The sequence below is a fragment of the Chaetodon trifascialis genome, chromosome 12 (genome assembly GCF_039877785.1).
Source record: "Chaetodon trifascialis isolate fChaTrf1 chromosome 12, fChaTrf1.hap1, whole genome shotgun sequence".
Taxonomy (NCBI): domain Eukaryota; kingdom Metazoa; phylum Chordata; class Actinopteri; order Chaetodontiformes; family Chaetodontidae; genus Chaetodon; species Chaetodon trifascialis.
The window spans coordinates 14,706,423-14,728,374 of NC_092067.1; the positions used below are offsets into that span (position 1 = coordinate 14,706,423).

Sequence of the window (21,952 nt, forward strand, 5' to 3'; positions counted from 1 at the left end):
GGTTGAACCTGGGTTGTGGATTACGGCTGTGTCTCCTACCATGGCCCTGCCTGACATCCACTGCAACTGCTACTATTCATGAAAAAGAAGAGAGGTGTTTCTCCTTTGTTTAACAGAAAAATCTGAGAAATTGATCTGAATTGATGTATCATAACTTTGTTCTTTCTTTGTTTTGACCCCATTTATCATCTCACAGTTGATTTATTTCATTTATTTATTTATTTTTGGAGGGGGCACGACCTCTAGACTTGGAATCAATGGACTAAACTACTTAACTGTATATATAAAAAAAAGTATCTCCACCCTGAGCAGCTACAGAAATAAAATGCTGCTTACACACTGACAAATTTGGCACAATTTGTAAGATATGCAAGACCATCCTCATCAGAAAAATGACTGTATAGGTCGATTTTGCCAGCAGGTTATTAAGAATTTTATTTACATTTATTGTTATTTCTTGACCTCTAGTGGTTGTAGTAATAATGATGACAGAGTATAAAGAGCAAGAAAGTCCAGTACAAAGTGGTGCTGCAATACATAACGGATCAGGGCTAGCTGGTTAGCATGCTAACTTAGTAGATATCTCTGTTTCCCAATTTATGACAATTGTACGGGGGTGAATTTTTATGTAACTTATTAATTTAAATCACATGAAGATTTCAAGTTATGCATAATTATGGGCATGGGTGCTTTGAATGTCAGCTAGGTTTCAGCAACTAGGCTTCATTTGACTCACGTCAGCTCCACCCAAGCTCCACCTTTTTGCCCATTTTACAATTAACTAGGAGTTTGGTGGGGTGAGTTAGAATCACCAACCTCTTGAATAAGGTTTAAGCTCAAAGAGGGCCAAGGACAGAAGTTGTATCATGAATGCTAAGGGGATAAAAACACATCCACAGGGGCGTAGCTGGTTCAAGTACTTGTATCATTGTATCAAGATATGTTAATGCTTCTCTGCATCTAAACATACTTGTGCATTCAATAAAGAGACGGAAATCAGTTATGAAGAAAAATAACATGTTTTAATTACATTTTAATCACTGTGCAGTGATGTATAAAACATGGAGCCCAGCGTGAGACTGACTGCTGACCTCTTACACATAAATCTCCATTTAAGAGTCATCATTTTAATCAGAACTGGCATGAAATTTGCTCTTTATCACAACACTTTTATATGTCTAGTTATAACAAGTCAAAGTTAGAATCTAATTTAACAATTTTTCATGGTTTAAATACCCAATACCCCATTTTTCCTCAAAAGCCAATTAAAATGTGAAAAGCACAATCCTTTAATTTTCTCATAAAAATGTAAATGGCTCAAATGGCTCGTTACAATCAGAGGAATTATTTAACAATGGAAAATAAATCTCTAAATGTCTTCATGGTACTATAAAGCAATGACATCTCTGTCTAAGGTAACATGTACATTAAATAAACTGAAGAACAACAGGCATTTTAACGTTTTCATTCCCCTGCACTCTTCAGCTGTTGTGCTTTGCAGATGGGAAGAGACGCAATAAGAGGTTATCTTGGTTACGCTACAAAACAAGGTTTATTGTCTTGGAAGGAGCCTGTTGTGTTGTCCTAACCACTGGGTGTAGTTTAAATGAGTCTCCTGTGAGACATTAAAATCTCTATCACCTTCTCACAGCTAGAGGCACTTAAAGGTCCTGTGTGAACACACAACGGAGCTGAGCTCGACTCTCTCCAGATTAGTTCCCTTTAAAGAGTGTTTGTACAGCAGTTACAGGTGCCAGAAAGCAGATATTCCTACGCAGGTGAGTCCAGGGCGGAAACTACGAATCACTTTGCTGATTCAAATAGTTCAATTCAAAGATTCGTCTTTGTTCAAATATGCATAATGAACTGTTCACTCACTGTCCACAGCAATGATGCATTCAGTGTCTTTAGTTCAGTCGCAACAAGTCCTGCAAATTAAAGCACAAAATCTGTTGTTTGTTGCTTCACATACCTTTAAAAAACACCTGTAAAACTAGGTGGCGAACTTGGACAGTGCAGACCTCTGTAAGGCCAATGGTCTCTTCTATGGTATGCAAATTTACTTTAGCATAGCCACACATTAGCTGGAGAAAGCTTTTGGGAAAGATCTTCTGTTAAAATAAGTATTTTGTTAAAGGTTCAGGAAACAATGTGGTTTGGTTAAAATGATGACCACACAGAGGGCAGGGGGCAACGATAACAAAGCTTCTCTCGTCCAGTGCCTGGTAGAGAGCCAGTTTCCCCATTAAAATGTTCCTTTTTGGGTCTTCAAGACAAAATATTTCTACCATGTAGGGAGGCTTAACAAGCTCTCTCTGGTCACCATCTGGTGATTTTCTGGTCTTAATTTCTATGCGAAGGCCTCAAAGATTTTCTGTATTTTTGTTTGTCTCACTATTTTGAAGTGGGCGGGACTCAGTTTGGAAAAAGGTGGTGTCATTTCTGTGCACCAATCTAAGCTGAGCAACAGTTGATTAAAAACCTGATGACAGCTGGGAGGCAGCTCTGTCAGTTAAATCAGATCATACCACACCTACACAGTCGATGTGAAGTCAATCTTTGGACCAGTCAGCTATCATCTGATTTCTGTTTAGCCTCTGGGAGCAATGGACAGTGTTTCAGGGCTTCCGGTGGAGCCCCTGGACATCCTGATAACTGATAACAGATATCCGGGTCAAGACTTCCTCTTCTGTGTCTGGGTCATTGTTTATAGTCTGATTAGCAACTTCAAACATGAAAAATTGAGTCAGAGGACATTTTGGCTGATCTCTATAAACAGACATTTGCATACAAATGATGATGGATTTCTAAAAAAGCTAATGAAAAAATAAATTGCTGTCAGACAATAGCCAAAGTGTTCCTAGACTGCAGCTCAGCCAAAGCATTCCTCCTCTTTTGCTCTCCAAACAGACTACATGCAACCAAAGCCGCTCAAACGTGACTGATCAATACCAGTCGGACTACAAACAACCTCCAAATGGAAACCAGAACGCCTCCAAAACTCAAATCTTGTCCCCTGCCCACAGATTCTTGATGCATATGCAGATTTCTTTTTATACACAACAGTACGAAGCAGATGACCTGAAAGAGTTCTATTTATTTTAACCTCTTAATAAACACATTGAACATTGAACACACACATTTTGTGGTAAGTATTCAAATACTTAAGATGAACTATTAAAATACTTCAGATTTGAAACCTTTAAAGGCACAAAAGCTTTGAGCACAGATGCTCCTCAGCTCATTCAACTTCAGCTCACAGATTTAATTATCATTCATCTGAATGTCCAGACACACTTTCCACACTAAACGTAACACCAGCTCCACGTTTCCAGGCAGTACATAACTATCCTCCATAGAGTGCCACAGAGCTGTTTACATCAGGGATTTGATTCATGCCACTGCTTGTCAGTCATTTCATTTTGAACATCCTCTGCAGAGCCAAAGCCACAGTGAAGCAGTGTTGTGTCTGATGACAGTGTGTCCCATCGCTGACTGGACTCATCCCCAAATCACGTGACTGCAGTGAATCATTTCAGTTTTCCATCTGAGGGCCTAAACCTTGATCATCAATGTGATTCCTAAACATGGTCGTTAATATGTGAACATATTTTCTTTTCTGAATTGGAAGTGTAATAATAAATGTCTTAACTCTTTTCAGTACTCATTGCTGCGCTCATCATTTCTGTTCTATATAGTATGTATAACCATTACATGAATGCTTGAATTGTTAAGAACACAGTATAATGTAGTTTTAAGCAGATAAAAGGACATTTTTCAGTTTTTATTACTGTATTCATCAACAACTGTTTCACCATCCGCTAAGTTAATGAGTGATGGATAAGACGGAATAACAAAGCTGCATTTATATTTAATGATACATGATTACATAAAAAAACAAACCTCAGTGTGTTGAACATATAGACACTTTCATGTTTTTGGAAATAGTAGTTTGGCAAAATTAAGAAATAAAGAAGTCAAGGTCACCTTATTAGATTACTGACAGCTTTCAGCAGCATCCTGTGGGCTTCATCAGTGGATGATGTTTGCAAAGCTGTAAGTATTTGAAAAAAGAAATGTATAATTAATTAATAAATATGATAAATAAACAGAATTTAAATGATACATATCATCAATAAATATCAAATAACAAATACATTCATTATAATTCAAATGTTTGGAAATACCTGTTATATTGATGTTTGTCTTCTGTCCAGATAGCGGTGAATTTAACATGGATAAAAACAATTTTCAGACACCAAATGTATTATTTACATTTCAAGTAGTTTTGGCACCGAAAAGTCAGTGTCCCCACTATGCTGCAGGACAGGAAAGAGAACTGTGAAGTTAGTACACTCGCCCTATTTTGACCCAAAATGGTCAATTTTGACCCACTTATTGTCTATACACCAGTTATAGATGCTTCACAGGAGTTATAGTTTGCATTATCATTAACAAACACTTAGAAAGTAAATTTGCTTACAAGTCCAGTTCTCCATTTATTAACCGTTTCCACATTACTATAGAAGTGTAACCCTGAAGGGAATGACATAAAAAATGAGCATTTTGATCCGAAATAATGCTTATGCGAATAATATTAATGAGGCTTTTCTTTCTATCAGACTGCTGAGATTAAATGGGCAGGCATGTGTCATATGGATATCTGAAGTTCTTAAGTCTTTCATTCATTTTCAGAAACTAAACTTAAGCCACAACATACAATATCCTTTCTCTGAACAATTAAGCATTATGACCTCCTGCGGTATTAGAGAATAGTGACTGTAGGTTGGACAATGAAGCCAAATCAGAGCTGAACAATGCCTTTGTGCAGAGCCAGCCTGGTGCATTCAACCTATCCATCCATAGGCATCAATTTATAATAGGATCATAAAATGTGGATAAAGACTTTATAGTTCAAATGGTCACATCTCATCATATTACTGTAGGTTTTTCCTCTTTTCCTGATGAATGTACAGTAATATTAATGCAGTTCATTCTTTGCTTTTAGCAGAACTGGATACAACTCTGTAAGTCCCACTTGCGCAGCTACTATCAAGTGAATATAGCAGCATGTGTACAACAAGGCCATATATACAAAATAGTACACGACAGTGCAGTATTTTATGTCCAATCTGGTCTTAATACTGCAGCTAATAAATGTAACTGAAAACTGCAGCAGACAATTTTAACATTTTGTTTTTTTTAAAGCTGCATTTATCATTTTTATATGTATAAAAATTACAGGTACATTCATCATACACTGTATGTAAATGAAGCGTTTGAGTTTTAGATGAAAATGACTGATGTAAACAAACCTTTGACAACACGAGCAAACATAAGCTGTATTTAAATGTTGCCTAGTACTACTGCTTGTACATTGTTGCATATTGTAAGGAGAAATATAACAAATATCAGGTGTGTGGGGCATTTGAGTTTTAAATTGTAGCTTTAAGTCCCCAGATGAAAGGAGTTGTATCAGGATAATTATGTAAACTAAACTACATTTCAAACAGGTAAAACCCGCTTGCTGTTGTTGCAGTGAAGCAATAATGAAATTGAGTATTAAAAATGGACTCAGACATGGGGTAAAAGGATGGATTTTCAAAGGTAACTGTCCTCTAAACATGGACCTCTGCAGTAATCAGTTACCTTTGTCAGGATAGTATTTGTCTGCTCTGATGAACCACTGAGGCAGCTTACAAAAGGGGGCGCTGTTGGGGCAGAAAACTGACAGTTCAAAATGCCAAAGAATGGCAGCAGCTGCTCTCCTCATGCTGACATTTTCAGTGATCCCTCATGAGACTGACAGGAGAGCAGTGTCACTGCAGGCCAGCAGCGCTCTGCTCTGCACGGCTGAGGCGCTGAACTGGATGTTTGGATCATTGTGTCATCGTTCAGATCTATCAGATGCTGAAGAGCTCATCACTTCTCTGTTTGTGAGTTACATAGAAAGTAGCTGCCTGAGGTGGAAAGCAACTAAGTACATCAAGTACTGTATGGAAGTACAATTTTGAGGTACTTGAGTAATTCCATTTGTACTTCCGCTCCGCTACACTTCAGAAGGAAACATCGTACTTTTCGACTCCACTACATTTATTTGACAGTTTTAGTTACTTTTGAGATGAAGATTTTACAAAATGGATAAAATACCAAGCTTTTTAAATACAATGGACTGTTAAAGAGTAAACTAGTGGGTTCCAACCTTTTTGGCTTGTGACGTCTGACCCTAACCCTAACCCATAAAAACAGTGTGTAGTCGGGGTCACATGTCAGATGTCTATAAGCTTTTAACAGCTCTACCAAACAGTGATTTTTCCCGCTAAACGTCTCACATGGTTTCATTTCAATAAATGTTCAAATGATCCATCATCTCACCAAAAACCTAAATGTTGTCCTTTCTTTCCTCTTTCATTAGTCATATATCTGGTGCCCGTGTATAAAACTGTATATAAAGTAGTTCAAACTGGCTTCACCTCCAGCACCTACAGCAGTAACATGCTGCTTACTCACTAATGCTTCAGTATGAACAATGTAATGATCTCACATATGATAATATTTCAGTCAGAGGGACCAAACCAGTACTTTTACCTTCATACTCTAACTACATTTTGCTTCAGATACTTCTGCAATTTTACTGAAGTAGGATTTTTCATGCAGGACCTAGTTGTAATAGAGTATTTTTACAGTGCTGGATTTGTCCTTTTGCTTAAGTGAAGGATCAGAATACTTCTTCCAACACTGGCAGCTGCGCTAAAGGTTAGAAAATCAAAGTATATTCACTTGAAATCCCCAGTCAGGATGTGGCAATCTGGGTGGAGGAAGTCTACATGAAATACTGAGTTAGTTTACTGCACTTTGTGTGAGGCACTGCTGCGCTGCAGCACTGATCAATATTACATGACACTTAGTGTAGGTGTTACTATATCATAAGTGTGCAAACTGCGCTACAATTATTGTTATTTCCCCTCTCTGTTGGACAAAAAAAAGACTAGCCAGTTAGTTTGGTCAGGAACTGCCATCAATCATCCGCTGAGAAACTCAGACAGGTAAGACGTGAAACCTGCTGCCCATCCTGAGAGTAACAGGAATCCAGAGATACTGCAGCTAAAAGGCAAAGCGTTCCTCTGTTAATGGGTCTCGTCGCAGCCTGCGGTGTCACTGCAAAGTCCTCAGAGCTAAATGTAAAATGCAAAAAACTGTGGCACAAAACAAACAGAGCACATCTATTAGAGTGCATTAACAAATTAGTGCATTCGAGGAGTTGGCTTTAATGGCAGAAAAATTAGCATCAACTGTGGAGAAAATGTGTGACATTCTCTACACAACTTAAAGTGAATTTCTTTTATTTATTTTGAGGGTTGTTTGCATTTTTATCCATGAAATTGAGCAATTTTTTAGAGGGAGAGTTTGGAGTTGAATTAAATTGTTGCGGATAGGAGTACCTGTATGCACCTTTGAAGCGCTCAGGTCTAAGTATGACAGAGAGGAATCTTTTAGATGCTTTATATGTCAGTTTTTCCTCAGCTGGCAGCCAAACTTCAGGGCTCACACAGCTATATTTCCCTGTTTGACACTGTATTGTAAATGTTTACACTGTATGCTCAAATATTTCTGTGAAGATTTTCAAATACAATCCAGACCGACTGAACTGTCACCTCCACGTTAGTTAAATATCGCTTTGCTCGTGTTAAAGGTTAAACAGAAACAGCAGCAGCAGAGGAGCAGGGCAAGAAATTAGATTTTTTTAAAAAGGCAAACATCTTTTTTATCTTCAGGATCGCCAAAATCATATTAGACATCGTTCTATTTTGGGTGGATTGCGCATTTCTGACCATCACCAGCAGCTGCACAGTAAGTATGAGCAAACCTTTCCCTGCAAATCCTCAAACCACTTAATTTTTGGATTTTACAAAACAAAACAGCTGGAAATTAAGATCTGGGTTTTACTGTTATACTGCAAAACTTTGACAATTCACCAGGCACACTAACCCAGGAAAGAATCCTCTCCACCTAAAACATGACCATCTCATCACCCATATGACTAAGAGATATTAAATGAATTAATCTGAGTTGAGGAAAATGTTATAATCTTTATTCTCACACAGTATTTGGGTCATATCAACAATAGCAGATCTTTTCAAGAGCATGCTTAAAAACACCCCATAAGGAGCAAAAAACGGACACTTTCATTCAACAAAAGCTATTAAATAGAATTTACAGGGGAGGGAAATCTTCCACCGAAGACAATGATCAAAACACAAGTTGAAAACTTGTCTTCTTGATATGATATAGACAGTGAATTCAAACTCATGAGCCAGAACTTCTCCATGGTCCCAAATTAACTTATGAAACTTTATATAGCCTATATACAAAAAAAATGTGCTACACAGACCAGCAATGTTAGAAACTATTGTCAGGATGTAAGAAATCAACCAACAAAATCAAACAGATACCCTAGAAAAACGCAGCTCACCGTGGACTTTAACTAATGTAGGACTGACTGTATTGCACTAGTGATTTCTACTGTTTCAAATGACTACAAGGTGTGTTACAACATACTCCTCGTGTCCTCCCTTTTGACGTGGTCAAGTGTCTTGTCGTGGCACTTGCTTTTTTTGTTCTGGTGAGTTTTGACATGTTTTGCCAAGTGGTCACTCCTCATGAACCTCTTGCAGCAGTCCGGGCAAACAAAGCGCTTCTCCCCCGTGTGAGTCCTCAGGTGTCTCTGCAGCTCGTCCGACCTGGTGAAACTCTTGCCACAGAACAGCCAGTTGCACACAAACGGCCGCTCTCCAGAGTGCCACCTCAGGTGCGCTTTGAGGTGAGAAGTTTTCCCGTAAACTTTCCCGCAACCGGGTATGTGACAAATGTGCTGTTTCTTCTTCCCCGGCTCGTCGCTGGACGTGGAGGACTGGCAGTTTGGACACCTGCACCTCCTGCACCGTCGCGCAGTTGCGAGAGGGGACTTTGTGTGCAGCAAAGCCGCGATTTGCGTCTGATATTGCGCAAAGTCCGTATGTCCCAGAACCAAGCCCCTCTGCAGCTGGAAGCGATGGGGACCGAGGGAGGAAGAGTGGCTTACGTGGTTCCCCTGCTGGAGGCTCCACCACGGAATATCCTCTCCAGGGTTTGGGGACAACTGTCTCTGCTGCTGGTGCACAAGGCCGGAGGGTCCCGTGACAAAACTTGGCATTGCGGGCGGAATGGGAGTTGGAGCTGCGTAACTGACAGCGGGGACGTAGGTGGGAGGGCAGGTGGACTGCAGAGACTGCATGGAGCAAGGTAACATCTTCACAGGGGAGAAGTCATAGGGGTACGAGGGGTCCGCCGGAGGGGTGAGGGGCAGTTCGTGGTGGGAGCTGAAGGAGCTCTGGATGTGCGCAGACAGCTGGGGCTTGGAGGATAGTCCGAAAGTAGAGTTGCTCGCCAGGCTGCTCTGAGGGGATCCCTCGTTAGTCCACGGGTGAAATAAACGCGAAGGGGAGCCCAGAGTGGGGTCGTAGGGGACCTGGAGGAAATCTGAGGGGTTTGATCCGTGGTGATGGCCGATCCGGTTACAAGTGGCAGCCAGGAGAGCCAGCGGAGAGTGCTTACAGTTCTCTGGAGAAGAGTTTGGAGTGCGATCCTGGATAACCGAGACACACATCGTCTGTATTACAATCAGTATCTAGCACACTTGATGAGGTTAAAAACACAAACAACGCGCCACGTTTGAATATGCAACAAAAGGCTGAAAAAGGTTTGTCTAAATAGCTCGAATGTCATCTGCTCTCAATCGATCCTGTTGCCTGAACCGCGATGATGTGACATAAAAGTTGCGTTATGTTGCAGCAGGAGTCAATAATTAGCCACAGTCATTAAATTATATTGGCACTGGATTATCAAGGCAGCACCGCTTTTACCTTTGTTACATATAAAAGACTCGTAAGGCAGACGCACATCGGCTCGGATGAGGAAGTTTACAAGTTGCTCAAAGTAAACAGAAACTTGCGCACAAACCTGAAGAAAAGCCTGGAGTGTTTCATTCCGCAGTACAGCCACTGCTGCCATGGTAAACGTCCTCCTCCCTCTCGGCGAAAACAAATAAAAATAAAAGCACTAATTTAGATAAATATGTGCATTCGCGGGAAAATATTGCGTCGAGCAGGTCTCCACTCCTCAGTGCTTCCTCTCTGCGAGATATCCTTGGTCTATCTGGAGAGTGAGGGATCACTTCTTAGAATTTGATAAGGACTTTGGTGGGCCGCCAGCCAGTCAGAAATAAGATTTATTACTTTGAAGTTTGCCGCTGCCCAATCATCAAAGAATAGCGGCTCTTTGAGAGGGGAAAGCAAATCCTTTGAATCCACAAAGCTCCTATGGTGTGTTTGTTGGTCTGGATAAAGGAGCTGATTATTAGGGGGGATGGGAAGGGAGGAGATAAAGGCGGGACAATTAATGAAGTAATCACTATGTGGGAAATGTATATACACAAATAATTGGATTTTCTTGATCAAAGACCCCCATGCCGCCTGGAGACCCCGGTATTGGATGCTGTAGTCATCTGATCCTCTTTTTGTAATTAAGGATTTGTAGCAGAACCCTATGTGACAATGTGACATTGTTATCTCTGGAGATCTCCAAGAGCGCTGCCCGACTGTTTGATGGAGGAGAGAGACCAAATCAAGTGACTCAACACAAAGTTCTCATCTCTGAACAATCTGCGTCTCTTTTACATTTCTAATTTGAATTAAAATTTCTTTGTTGTTCCTTTGAACTACAACCCAGCATTAAACACTTAATTATGCCCTCTCTGAATTATTTAAATACTTATTTCTCCTTCACTCATTTCATTTGTTTTATCAGAACCTGACTCCTAATTCAGATTTTTTTAATTTTTTTTTTGCCCCTCTCTCTTTGTTGAGCATCAAAACGTAAGCTTAGAGCCGCAGGGTAAATTCCCAGCAGCTAATTCAAATTATAATGTGTTACTTAACATGCCACAAAAGGTAGACCTCTGTTTTAAACCAGGTGACAAAGGCAGCACTTGAAATGCTGATGTCTCAATTATGTTTCTTATAAACTTGTTGTGTCAGTGTGTCCGGGGAGGAAAAGGCAGGATCTCATGCATGCAAGCAGCCAAACGGAACAGAGGTGTTTATAATGTCAGGAAACTTCAACACAAAGCGGGCCACAGCATCATATGTTGTCCTTTTTTTTGTTTCAGAACATTTAATGAAGGCAAAAGTATGCAGTTTTCATGAGATAATATCCAAACTTTTGTGGCAGAGCAGTCGAAATGGAAGTTGTAGTTTTCTATATCAACTCTCTGATCTTTATCTGGCTTCCCTGCAGAAACAATCACTGTCCTCTCAACTAGTTTGGAGCGGCAGATTTTGAATTAGATCTGTTCCTTTGAAGGGATTAATGTTCCCAGTCCTCTCCCACGGCTTTACACACAGTCATGAGGGGAAGGGGGAGTCCTGCTGGGCTGCACTGGAGCCATGTTAAACTACAAAACTGGCTACAGGAGCAGTGTAGTCACACTGTTGACTGATAAAAAACTAGTGGAGATTAACCTTGTTTACATCAAGTTATGGCAGCAGCAGGTTTATTTATAGAGCTTGGAAAAAACATGCAGAAAACAGGGAAGGTCACTGCTTTGAATCCTCAGCCACGTCATCTTAAATTTGACATTTACTTAAGAGAGCATGTGTGTACTTTGTAGTAACTCTTTGATAAGTTACACCTAGACGTGCCTGTTGGAGGACCATCTGCAATTTTTCAGGATCAAGAAATATTTGTACCGCTTGTTAATAAGGTGCCTTTATAAGCTGTTTGAAGTTATAACTAATTACTTAACTACTGGTTAATAAATCAAATATTTATGCTTTATGAGCAACTACAACTTATGGGTTGCCAAGTTGTGAAAAATCCCTTTTGCTGTTTTTTTTTTTTTAATCCTCCCCCAGGAAAACAACAGTATGCTTTGTCTTTTGATGTTTTTAATTATTCAGTAAGATGGATTTATGTAAAAACACAATTAATTACTTACTGACAGACTGCAGCCTTGATGTCTTATTAGAAAGTGTGAAACCAGTGATTATGAGTATTTATTAACGTTGTACCAACATTTATAACTAAATCATTACTAGAGACAGGTAAACACCAAGTAAAGGGGATTTTCTCCACAATCTGGCAACCCAAAACTTCCTATCAACATTATTAAGCTCTTGTTAGTGGATCCCAAATGAAAATCTATGGTGCATCTGTAAATTATTTATTAAGCATTTAGAAAGCCATAGGTCACTAAGTGTGAATTGTACTTTATTAGTGTACATGTATTCACTTTCTGCATTTGGACATGAAAGGATTTTGAGACAAAGGAGCTCAAAACAGGTGAAAAGAGAATTATAAAGTGACCGAATGGTTTATAGATCAATAAGAACAAGTTTTGGGTTGCGAAAAATTCTTCTGACTTGTGTTTATCTTTTCTATTTGAGTAATAATTTAGTTGTTAATGTTGGTAAAATTTTCATAAATAGTCTCAGGTTTCTCACTTTCTGCTCAGCATTCAGGTATGAAGAATCTGAATATGCCATAAGTAAAGTGTTTTTACACAAATCTGTCTTGAAAGAGGATAAACAACAGCAAGGGATTTTCATGACTTGGCAACCCTAAAGGTGTTTGTACTGATGGATTATAGCTGATTTATAAAGATACTCAAGAACAATTTATAAAGGAAGCCGTATTAGAACATGTATTACAATATTTTTACTGCAAGATCTACTTTGTTGGTCTATATGTATTCATTTTATGCAATTTGAAATGAAGGATTTTGACACAGTGGGGTCAAAACAGGTGAAAGGACAACTACAAAATGACCACCAGCTCTAAACTCAGGTAGCCAGCTGTTAGCAGCTAATCTACTGACCAGCTCAGACATCAGTGTTGTAACCATTTTTACATTTTCTCCGAGTTTGTATTTGTGCAGAAAAGTGCTGCCACTTTTTGCTGTCAGGTTTAAATGTCAGATAAATGTCAAATGTTGTAATCTGCTCTCTTATGTCAAACCAGACAACTGTTAAAGTAAGGGGAAGATCCACCTTAAAACAGAATTAAGATTTTTCTACAATCCTGAACGGCTGCAGTGATCTGCAGACATTAAAATAGCAGACATTAATTCTGATTTAAGGTGGATTTTCACATAAATCTGCTCTACATGTGAGCCGTCATGCCATGTAAAGGCGAATTCCAGCCATATATGACAACTGCATGAATTTTGTGAACCATCAGCATTACCAAATCATCGATACCTTCCTTTGAGATACTTGGTTCAGCCTTAAATGCAAGTTCTTACATTTTAATGCATCTCAATGGGACTCCAGCTGAAGGATGGTTGTGGCTGAGCAGGACTTTGATATAGTTTGTAAGAAATTCATGACTGTGTGCTCGACACAATGTCCAGTCCCTGAGGTAATTTACTTGCTCCAAACCTTTACCGTCTCATGGCCATGCCTCAAGTTTTACAGGGTCACCTCAGCAGTGGTTTGGCTAAAAGAAATTTTTCCTCCGGCATTTGATGGGAAAATTAACTTGGAGGAACCCCCACTGCAGTAGTTTTTCTGCCTATACACTCAGGTTTGAACATGGAAGCAGTCTGGACCGTCCGTGGATTTCACAGAGTACTTTAAAGCATACAGCAAGACATTCGATCAACAGAAATACTCTTAAGAGCTGGAGACACGTATGAAGCTGCATTTAAGCATCTGCAGAATATCTGAGAAGTCTTGGAGCTACAGGAAGCAGAACTCACGCAGTTGGATCTAAAAACTGAAGCAGGTGTTTTTCTACATGTGCGGAAGTTGGCTCAAATACCTATTTTGATCCAAGATTTGAATTTCTGTGCAATATGTCCCAAAAAAGATAATATTTTGATTATTGCAATCACAGACCCAAAGAGGGATCGATCCCATTGATAAATTCTACTTCTCTGTATAATTTTCATAGTTTTGCATAGATGTGTAAAGGACCATTGATTACCAATGAACACAAGAAACAATCGTCAAAGGTCAGCAGTTGAAACATATTTATTTGACTCATATAAAACAGCACTTTACTATAAATAAATAAAAATATACAATAGATGAAGTGTGTTGCTGTGTTTGTTTTGGTTCAGGTCCAGTTCAGAGGTGAAGAAGGCAATCTGCAGGAGAGAGAGAAGAACCACGCTGACAACCACCGTCATGCAGCATATTCAAAATACTAATCACCATCACGATTCAGCTTTCAGTTCAGCTTTATTCCAGCGATTTTCTACGTATTGCACTGACCCCAAATGGATATGTGAAAGCAGGGCTGCATGTGATCTTCACATTTTGAGCGAACTGACATAGAGGACAGCGGATTCGACAGAGTTTGGGGCAATGCCACAACGCCAACCCTTTTTTAACTTTCCAGATTCTCTGGACAGTTGGAGAGAAAACAGGTTCCACATCTGTCTCATGCGAGAGATATCAGAGATGGGAAAGAGGGTGGGGTGGGGGAGTGAGTGGGGGGGTGGGGAGAGTGTGAGAGTGAGAGTGAGATTGAGTGTGTGTGGGAGAGAGAGAGAGAGAGGGAGAGGGAGGGATGGGGGAGGGAGAGACGCTCCAGGCTACTGGGTACTTGAGCCGCTATAATGGTGTCTCGTATGAGAAAACATCTGTGAATTTCCTCAGTGATCTACAACAAAGTATAACTCAGAGCAGTCACTCAGCCGACCTTTGAAGTTGCTGTCTGACAGAATGCTGCCATTGTTCGCAGCCCCCAACACACAGAAACTCCAACTTTGGTCTCACTAATTTTCCCTGCAATGCGATACAACTCTTTTTTTCTCCCTCTCTCTTCCGAGTCTATGAAGCTGGGGATCTCTGCATATTCAAGGGCAAAGAGCAAAGCCTTGGCAATGTGCAGGGTTGGCCTGGGGTCACGCAGGGCGGGACAGGTCATTTTACCTTCTCTCAGCCCACCCTGGATGCGCTAATCCAGCCCTGAAGAGGGAAACTCTCCCCTTCTCTGTGATGATATACAAGGTTACAGTGTGCAGTGCCCTTGTAGGAATTACAATAAAAAGATCTCCAGTCATCATTTATACTGATTTATGTTTTAATCACACTTAAATTCTTAAATATTCTTTCCCTTTGGAGGCTACTTTTGAGGTGTTATTGCACCAGAGCACTAAGACAAGGCAATAAGAGCCGCTACATGCTTCTTGCAACTTTAGGTACGCAATGATGTAATTGTAGGAAATTGGAAATATTGTAGTCTACGAACACTTCAACCGTACACAACAAGTTAGCTCCTTCAAAACACGAGGTAGGACTGCAAATACTGGCAAAATGCTATTTTTGATACTTTTATCATCAATTTGTTCAGGTTAGTAACTTTCCTTCAGCATTACAGCAACAATGCATGTTGCATTGGGCTAAATAATGTGTGTAAATGAGTTAAATTGAGCAACTATTGAAAATAAAACATGTTCAAAAGAGGAAAGTTGCTTTTGGAGAAGCAATGAAAACCTAAGGCAGTATCGTGTTGCCCAGGTCAAACCAACCATTTGCTATAAAATAAAAAAAATGGAAAACATAGATGCCCGCAGAAAGTATGTGAGCTTGTGATCTTAAATAAAATAGTGAGGGGTCTCCACAGACAACCACGCAAATTTCTAGGAGCTGTTGCACGGATTTTAAAACATTTATACCGGACTCTACTTTCTTCTGACCTCAATCAAAAGGTTGTTTGCTTGAGCACCAGGTGATACGTCCCTGCTCCTCCTGGCAGTGGCAAAAAGACAAGCTTTCTGTTATGCATCCCAAACTGAAACAAGGCCGTGGTAATTCTCACACTGTTACCCGTCCAGCGTTTATTCAACGGCAGCTGGTCCCACCATCTGGGAAAGCAGCACCGGGGCAAAACAAAACAGGTTACACCTTTGGCCATGCCAAGTCTGCTAGTGCCCCGCTCCGTCTACAAACTGAGAGAGGCTAATCACAATTTCACGCTCTGATTTGTCAAATCCCATTCCAGCACCGGAGGCACCAAGAAAACTTTTAAGTCAATAAATTTCATGGTGTACAGGATAACAGCTTTTCTATACTGTTTCTATTGTTCTATGTAAGCCTTTTCTGGCTTAAGCCCTCTTTACACAAGGAAGTAAATGAATGGTTACGTCTCTCTTATGCAAATGAAAAGGAAGCCGTAATTTTGACCAAAACATTTGGTCACCACCAAGATTAGCAGCCGGCAACAAACTCTTATCTCCTCATGCATGTATCTTATATTCATGCAAATGTTAACAACAAAACAGTGCACAGAGCACCCTCAACAAACTGCAGGTGTGAGGAAGCTGAAACAAAAGCCACTGTAACCCTAATGGCATCCCTTGTCATTAAGAGACCTTTGATGTATGTACTCAACAGACTCTTTTATCTCCTTCTTCCTCTTTGCCTCTCACTCTCTGTCTCTACCCGGCTCAACCAGTTTCTTTATTAATGCCGTCTTTAGGGAATGTTCTCTTGCTCAGAGCCCTCAACACACATCTGACATCTGGGTGACGCTCGCGTTATGCTGCTGTCTTTGGCACCAATCATTAGCCAGCAAAGTGCATCACAATGCTAAGTTCGTAGCTATTCTGGACGCCTTGCTCATCCTCTGTCCTTGAAGTTGGTGGGAATAAAAGCTACTGCAAAACAAGGCTCGGCATTAATTCTTTACTCATAAAACTGAGGTACGCAATCATAAAACAGTGCGATATATTCTACTGTGGTGGAAAACTGACAAGCACGTAAACTGCATTAAAACAGTATTTGAAAAGGCTGCACATGAAATACAGGTATTCAAACTCTCCCTTTGAACTCAAAGGATATAGAAACAGGACAATGTTGGCCTAATCGTGTTCTCTCTTTGAAGTGAGACATCACTATTAGGTGAAAAGGTAAGTATGCTTCTTTAGAAAATAAAAGCTTTTCATCATTTGTTAAGGCTGCAGCTCGAGTGATTTTCATAAAGGTGGTTTAAAACTTTGGATAACGCTGTTCGAGGCTGCCTTGGATGTAGCTCAAATGAAAGTGCTGCACGTGAAGCAAATAGCTAAAATGGCAAGAATAACACCAGCAGTAACGCTGGCCACATTAAAGCAGCCGTCTTTCGTGCACCAGATGTTGTCAGATTTAATGAGGAAAAACAAGAGGGAGCTGGATTTATGAAGACGTGTTAAAGAGAACAGAGCTGTCAGGCCCCGAACGCTGACGTTGACGCTGCGTCTGACCCTCAGCGACCTGCCTGCGGACCCCTAAAGACGACCAGGAGTCCGAGCAAATAAGGGAGCTTCATTTCATTAGGTCAGAACATCCTTCACGAGAGTGACGACAGTATTTCATAACATTTTCCTTTTGCAACACATAATCAGCTAACCAAGGCAATTACCTACACACCTCCGCTCACCTCCTCTCATATGCTAAAGCAGGCAATCAGCCAGGGAGTTAATTTGGCAGAGAAAAACAGGGGAAGAAACACCCACTCTGGAACCATTTGTCACCACAGTCCAACCTTGTTATTCAAAGTAGAGAGCCTATTTGAAATTCCTCTCCGTGGTAAAAACAGGGCCAAAATAATCAAGGGAGCATGATCACACTTAATTGATTCAGTGTACTTTTAAGATGCACTACAGGGTGCTGGGGTGACCTATTTCAGACTGCTCTTCAGAGGAGCCAACTATCCCAGCAAGGGAGTAATGCACAACGAGGATTTTAATTATTGCAGGATCTGTGGCTAAGACCGGAGGTGAAATGCTTCTGAACTAACTGTGACACCACATTATAACACTGCCAGTGGTCTGGGGTATTACTCTTTGAATTATTTATTTATTTATTTATTTTTTCCAGCATTAAATGTGACAATAAATTGAAAAGACCAGGACTTTATTACTGATGTAGCTTAATTATGTGAGCTAATTTGATCGTCGAAACAGCTGAACAGCTCTACTTTTTATTCCAGCAATAGCTGTCCACAAATAATTGGAACCAAATCTAAGAAAAAACCCACAGGATTTATTGATATGAAAAACACAATAGACAAATATTGTCTGAAAAATGTCACTAAATAAGGGCTGCTTTTGTTTTGTGCGTTACATCTTGTCATCGTCATATTTAGATGACGCTACAGTTCAAAGAGAAATATTGTGCTTTTTATTCAACTACATCTATGTAACAGCTGGGCTAGTACTCTCGTACTTTTACTACACTGAATGCAGGATACTTTTAAAGTAAAGAATCTAAATAGTTCTTCCAGCACTGTGTAGAGGTTGTGAAACATTTCGCACTAACTTTACCACTACAAACATTGTGGCTGTTCAACACAGCATAGTTATGGTTGGAAGATGACAGGCTGAAAACCACAGTAATGTCAAGTGGACTTGAATCCATGTACCATCTCAAATTTCACATGCACCTTGTTTTAATTACATTACATTTCAGGAGGAGGCATCTAAAGGAATGCCTTGTACTCCACATGTGGAAAGAAGCCGAAATAAGACATAACTAGCGATGTTTAGATCATCAGAGTCAGTCCTCGGTGTCTCAACCTGAGTCTGACCCTCACAGTACTGAGTGGTGGGATTTGATGAGCACTTTGGGCCTCTTTAAACCCACCAGGACTCATGTGAACCTGAACCAAAGTGAAGCCGGTCTCGCTATCTAGGCAGAGCTCTAATGTTTTCCCCGCTGAGTATAAGGAGGATGAGATCCTCAGTCATACCACCCTACTCTTCCTATTAAGATCAAAATCTCCTCTCAGGCCCTCGGGTGTCAACAAAGGGAGATGCAGTAAATGATATGCAAATTGAAAAGAAAAAAAAAAAGCTCCACAAATCAACTCGCCAGCCCTGCATTTCCGACACTTCACATCTTAAAAGAAAATTCCTGTATTTAGGATGAAATTCAAAGTGAGGTCTAGCTCTGCCTCTGTGGGGCTATGTGTGGTGATTCCAGCACTCAGACAGCACAAAGCCCCTCTAACTGCAGGCAGCTCGCTGTGGGAGAACTCGAAGGGAGAGTTTGGGCTTTCAGAGGGATTTGTCTCTGGATCCATCGTAGACAATAGACATACACTGTAATGCTCAAAAATAGGTAGATGTGTCCCAGTCAGGTTAACAGCACCAAGTTCAGAAACATGCTGCCTGCAAGACGAAGGGCCTCTAAGAGCAAATATGGAGCAACGCTGAAAAGATAACAGATTAGTCGAATAACAAAAAAATATATCAATGCTTATTTATCTTTAAGAAACTAACTGTTATTGCTGTTATTATTGAGATAACACACCAAACATCTCTCGGTTAAAGCTTTAAAAATGCAAGGATTTGATGGCTGTACTTCAGTTTGTGTCATGACAAATTGAATATTAGACATTTTTAACAGATGGTCGAACAAACGGTCACAGAAATTATATTAAACACATTTCTTTTGTCATTATTTTCAACATTTCATAGACTGAAGAATCAATTAATAAAATAATCAGTAGATAATAAGAACAAACATGGAGCTTAAACATCTGACATAACGACATTAAAGCTACAAATGGATGCTCAGCATTGAAGTGTTTGCCTTTATTGATGAAAACTGCCCTCTCAGTGCATCACATGGGGTATTCTTTGTGCTATGTGCAATGTCATTAATTTATTGATTGATGCAACATCTGGATCCTTTCACAGCAGTCTGTAAGCTGAATAATAATTTCTTTTTTAGTGGATTTAAGACCCTGAAAAAGCCTCCTGAACACTGAGAAACGCCATGATGATGAAATTGCCACATTGAGCAGCAGAGCAGAGGTCAGTACATGCAGGAGGAAGACGTCTGGAGCCCCTCTGGTTGCTAAATGTAACATCTGTATAATCGAGCATTCTGGTGATAAAACCTCAGCTGAAATGGAAGAACTGTGGCGGCTACGCAGAGAACATCACAATGCTTATAGAAAACTGTTGTAATAATATCACTGATGAGTGAGTCGTTCCTTTCCATCCACTTTGGATTAACAGCTGAGGGCATCGCATACACAGGTCGCTTATTCTGCACTGCTGCGCCCTGCTTCACATACCGCAGCACATCCAACACTGAGGAGGCTCTTTGGAGTGTCTGTCTACATGTCTGCCGTGTCTGTCTTACCGGTTGACATGGTTGTAAGGCTCAGCTCTGACTGACGAGAGGCCCACTAGAAAGGGTGGGAGGGGGGGGCGGTCGCGTACTCTTCCTCGGGGATTGACTCCACAGTTGACAGTAATTTGTAGTACTCATCTTCTCCATCCAGCACTTTGATTTGACTGTGTTGGGAAAGAAGAGGAGAAAGCAGTGAGGAGTAACTGGGATGCAGAGCGGTGTGGATGTGGAAAAACGACATATTTAGAATAAAAACCATACTTGCAGATGACGTGTTTTCTTAAGCACACCGATCCCAAAGCAGGACATCATTTAATGTACAAATACAAGTCAGACCTTCAACAATTAAAATTAGCATGCTGACAAAGCCTTAATATGTAGCCCCCTCTCTAATGACGCAGAGCAACTGCTCACAAAAAGCCTGTTATTTTCAGCTCTCCATTTACATTATAAGAAAACAACTCCATTTCTGGATTCTCCTATTCCACAAAGGGCCTGCTCTGTTTAGAGTTGCTGTAAGTAGGAAAGCAGTTATTTACCCAAGTTTTCTCGGCTTCCTCTTGCTCCCCTGGTAATCCAGAGTTCTCTGAGGAAAGGGCCAAGAGCACACAGTCAAAAGATGAGCAGAGAGTCATTAATTTTTAATTCAAAGTGATTTTGTGTTGAATGCGAGCAGATGCTGATAATATCAGAAGTCACAGCATAATTTTTTCTGATCAAAGGGCTCAAGTGAGTCTGATGAAGCATGCATCTTGCTCAGCTTTGATAAACCACATCAATTATTCACCGTGAAGGCAGACATCCTGACATGAAAGCAACAGATAAAGAGCATAAGCACATGTTCAAGACAAGAGGCAGAGAAGCGTGGGGGTGGGGCTCCAGGGTCTGGCACAGGTAGGTTTAATTGTATTATCATGTGGAACCAAAGTCAGACAAAGGCCTTTATCGGCACTTTGAACTCACATTTAGCTGGTTGTAGTAGAGGCTGTCTTCGGGGCTGTTGAGCAGCTTGGGCTGCTGGCCCCGCCGGCGAGGAGTTCTCTGCTGCAGCTTCATCACTGGACCTGCAACAGAGGAAAAATTAGGGCAGTGATCCAACCAAGCAAAACAACAAACACCAACATGATACCGATGGTGATGACAGCAGCCGCAAACAGATTCTGCCCTCCACTTTGTGGATCTGCACCCTTGTGTGACAAAGTGGCAGAAACCTCTTAAATCTACTTCGGTTTGGGTTTGAGATTATGTAATTTCATCGATGAGCTGACTCAATAACAGCTTAACGTTACACAAATCCACACATACACCACATCTAATTATATCTGCCCTCACAGGTGCACAGCAGACGACGGTTCGATTTGCTCAAGAGCTGCAATAGAAGAGGTAGAGGTGAGACTGCGGTGTGTGGTATTAGAAACATTTCACTGTTCTGCGTTTACACCGGCTCAGATCAGATCTTACCATTCCTTCACACCAGAAACAAGTGAAAACTAACATAGTGCCAGTCATTATATGTGCATGACAGCTGTGACCATCTCATGTGTTCAAACTTTGCATTATGTTACAATAATATTGGATCAATGTGTGATCATATAATGTGCAGAGTATGTTTGTCAGAGCCTGAGAGTACTTAAATTATTTTAATAAAGCTTGAAAACAGGTGAGACAGTCCGTTTAGTCCAAGTAGAGGAAACGTATTTATTTATAATGCATCAGACTTTGTCTCAGGGAGGAGTTACACCGATGTATCTCGTAATTGAAGAAGTAGTCGGTCGTGCTGTGGC

At 40.5% G+C, this 21,952-nt stretch overlaps 2 protein-coding genes across 5 annotated transcripts in view; both read right to left on the reverse strand.

The window, feature by feature from the left end:
• Positions 1–7,530: 7,530 nt before the first annotated feature.
• Positions 7,531–10,369, reverse strand: sp5a (Sp5 transcription factor a). The gene is made up of 2 exons (XM_070975956.1): positions 10,000–10,369; positions 7,531–9,625 (listed from the first exon to the last, which is right to left on the reverse strand). Exons 1-2 carry the CDS (start codon positions 10,048–10,050, stop codon positions 8,549–8,551), a joined length of 1,128 nt encoding a protein of 375 aa, XP_070832057.1. The 5' UTR covers positions 10,051–10,369; the 3' UTR covers positions 7,531–8,548.
• Positions 10,370–14,046: 3,677 nt separating this feature from the next.
• Positions 14,047–21,952, reverse strand: part of myo3b (myosin IIIB) — a 62,855-nt gene continuing 54,949 nt past the window's right edge. For all 4 annotated transcript variants that reach the window (XM_070975962.1, XM_070975961.1, XM_070975959.1 and 1 more), the window contains 4 exons: positions 21,132–21,232; positions 20,708–20,754; positions 20,178–20,332; positions 14,047–14,185 (listed from right to left, as the gene is read on the reverse strand). In XM_070975962.1, the coding sequence (XP_070832063.1) occupies positions 20,224–20,332; positions 20,708–20,754; positions 21,132–21,232 (257 nt within the window). In that variant the 3' untranslated portion in view covers positions 14,047–14,185; positions 20,178–20,223. The remainder of the gene's footprint in view (positions 14,186–20,177; positions 20,333–20,707; positions 20,755–21,131; positions 21,233–21,952) is intronic.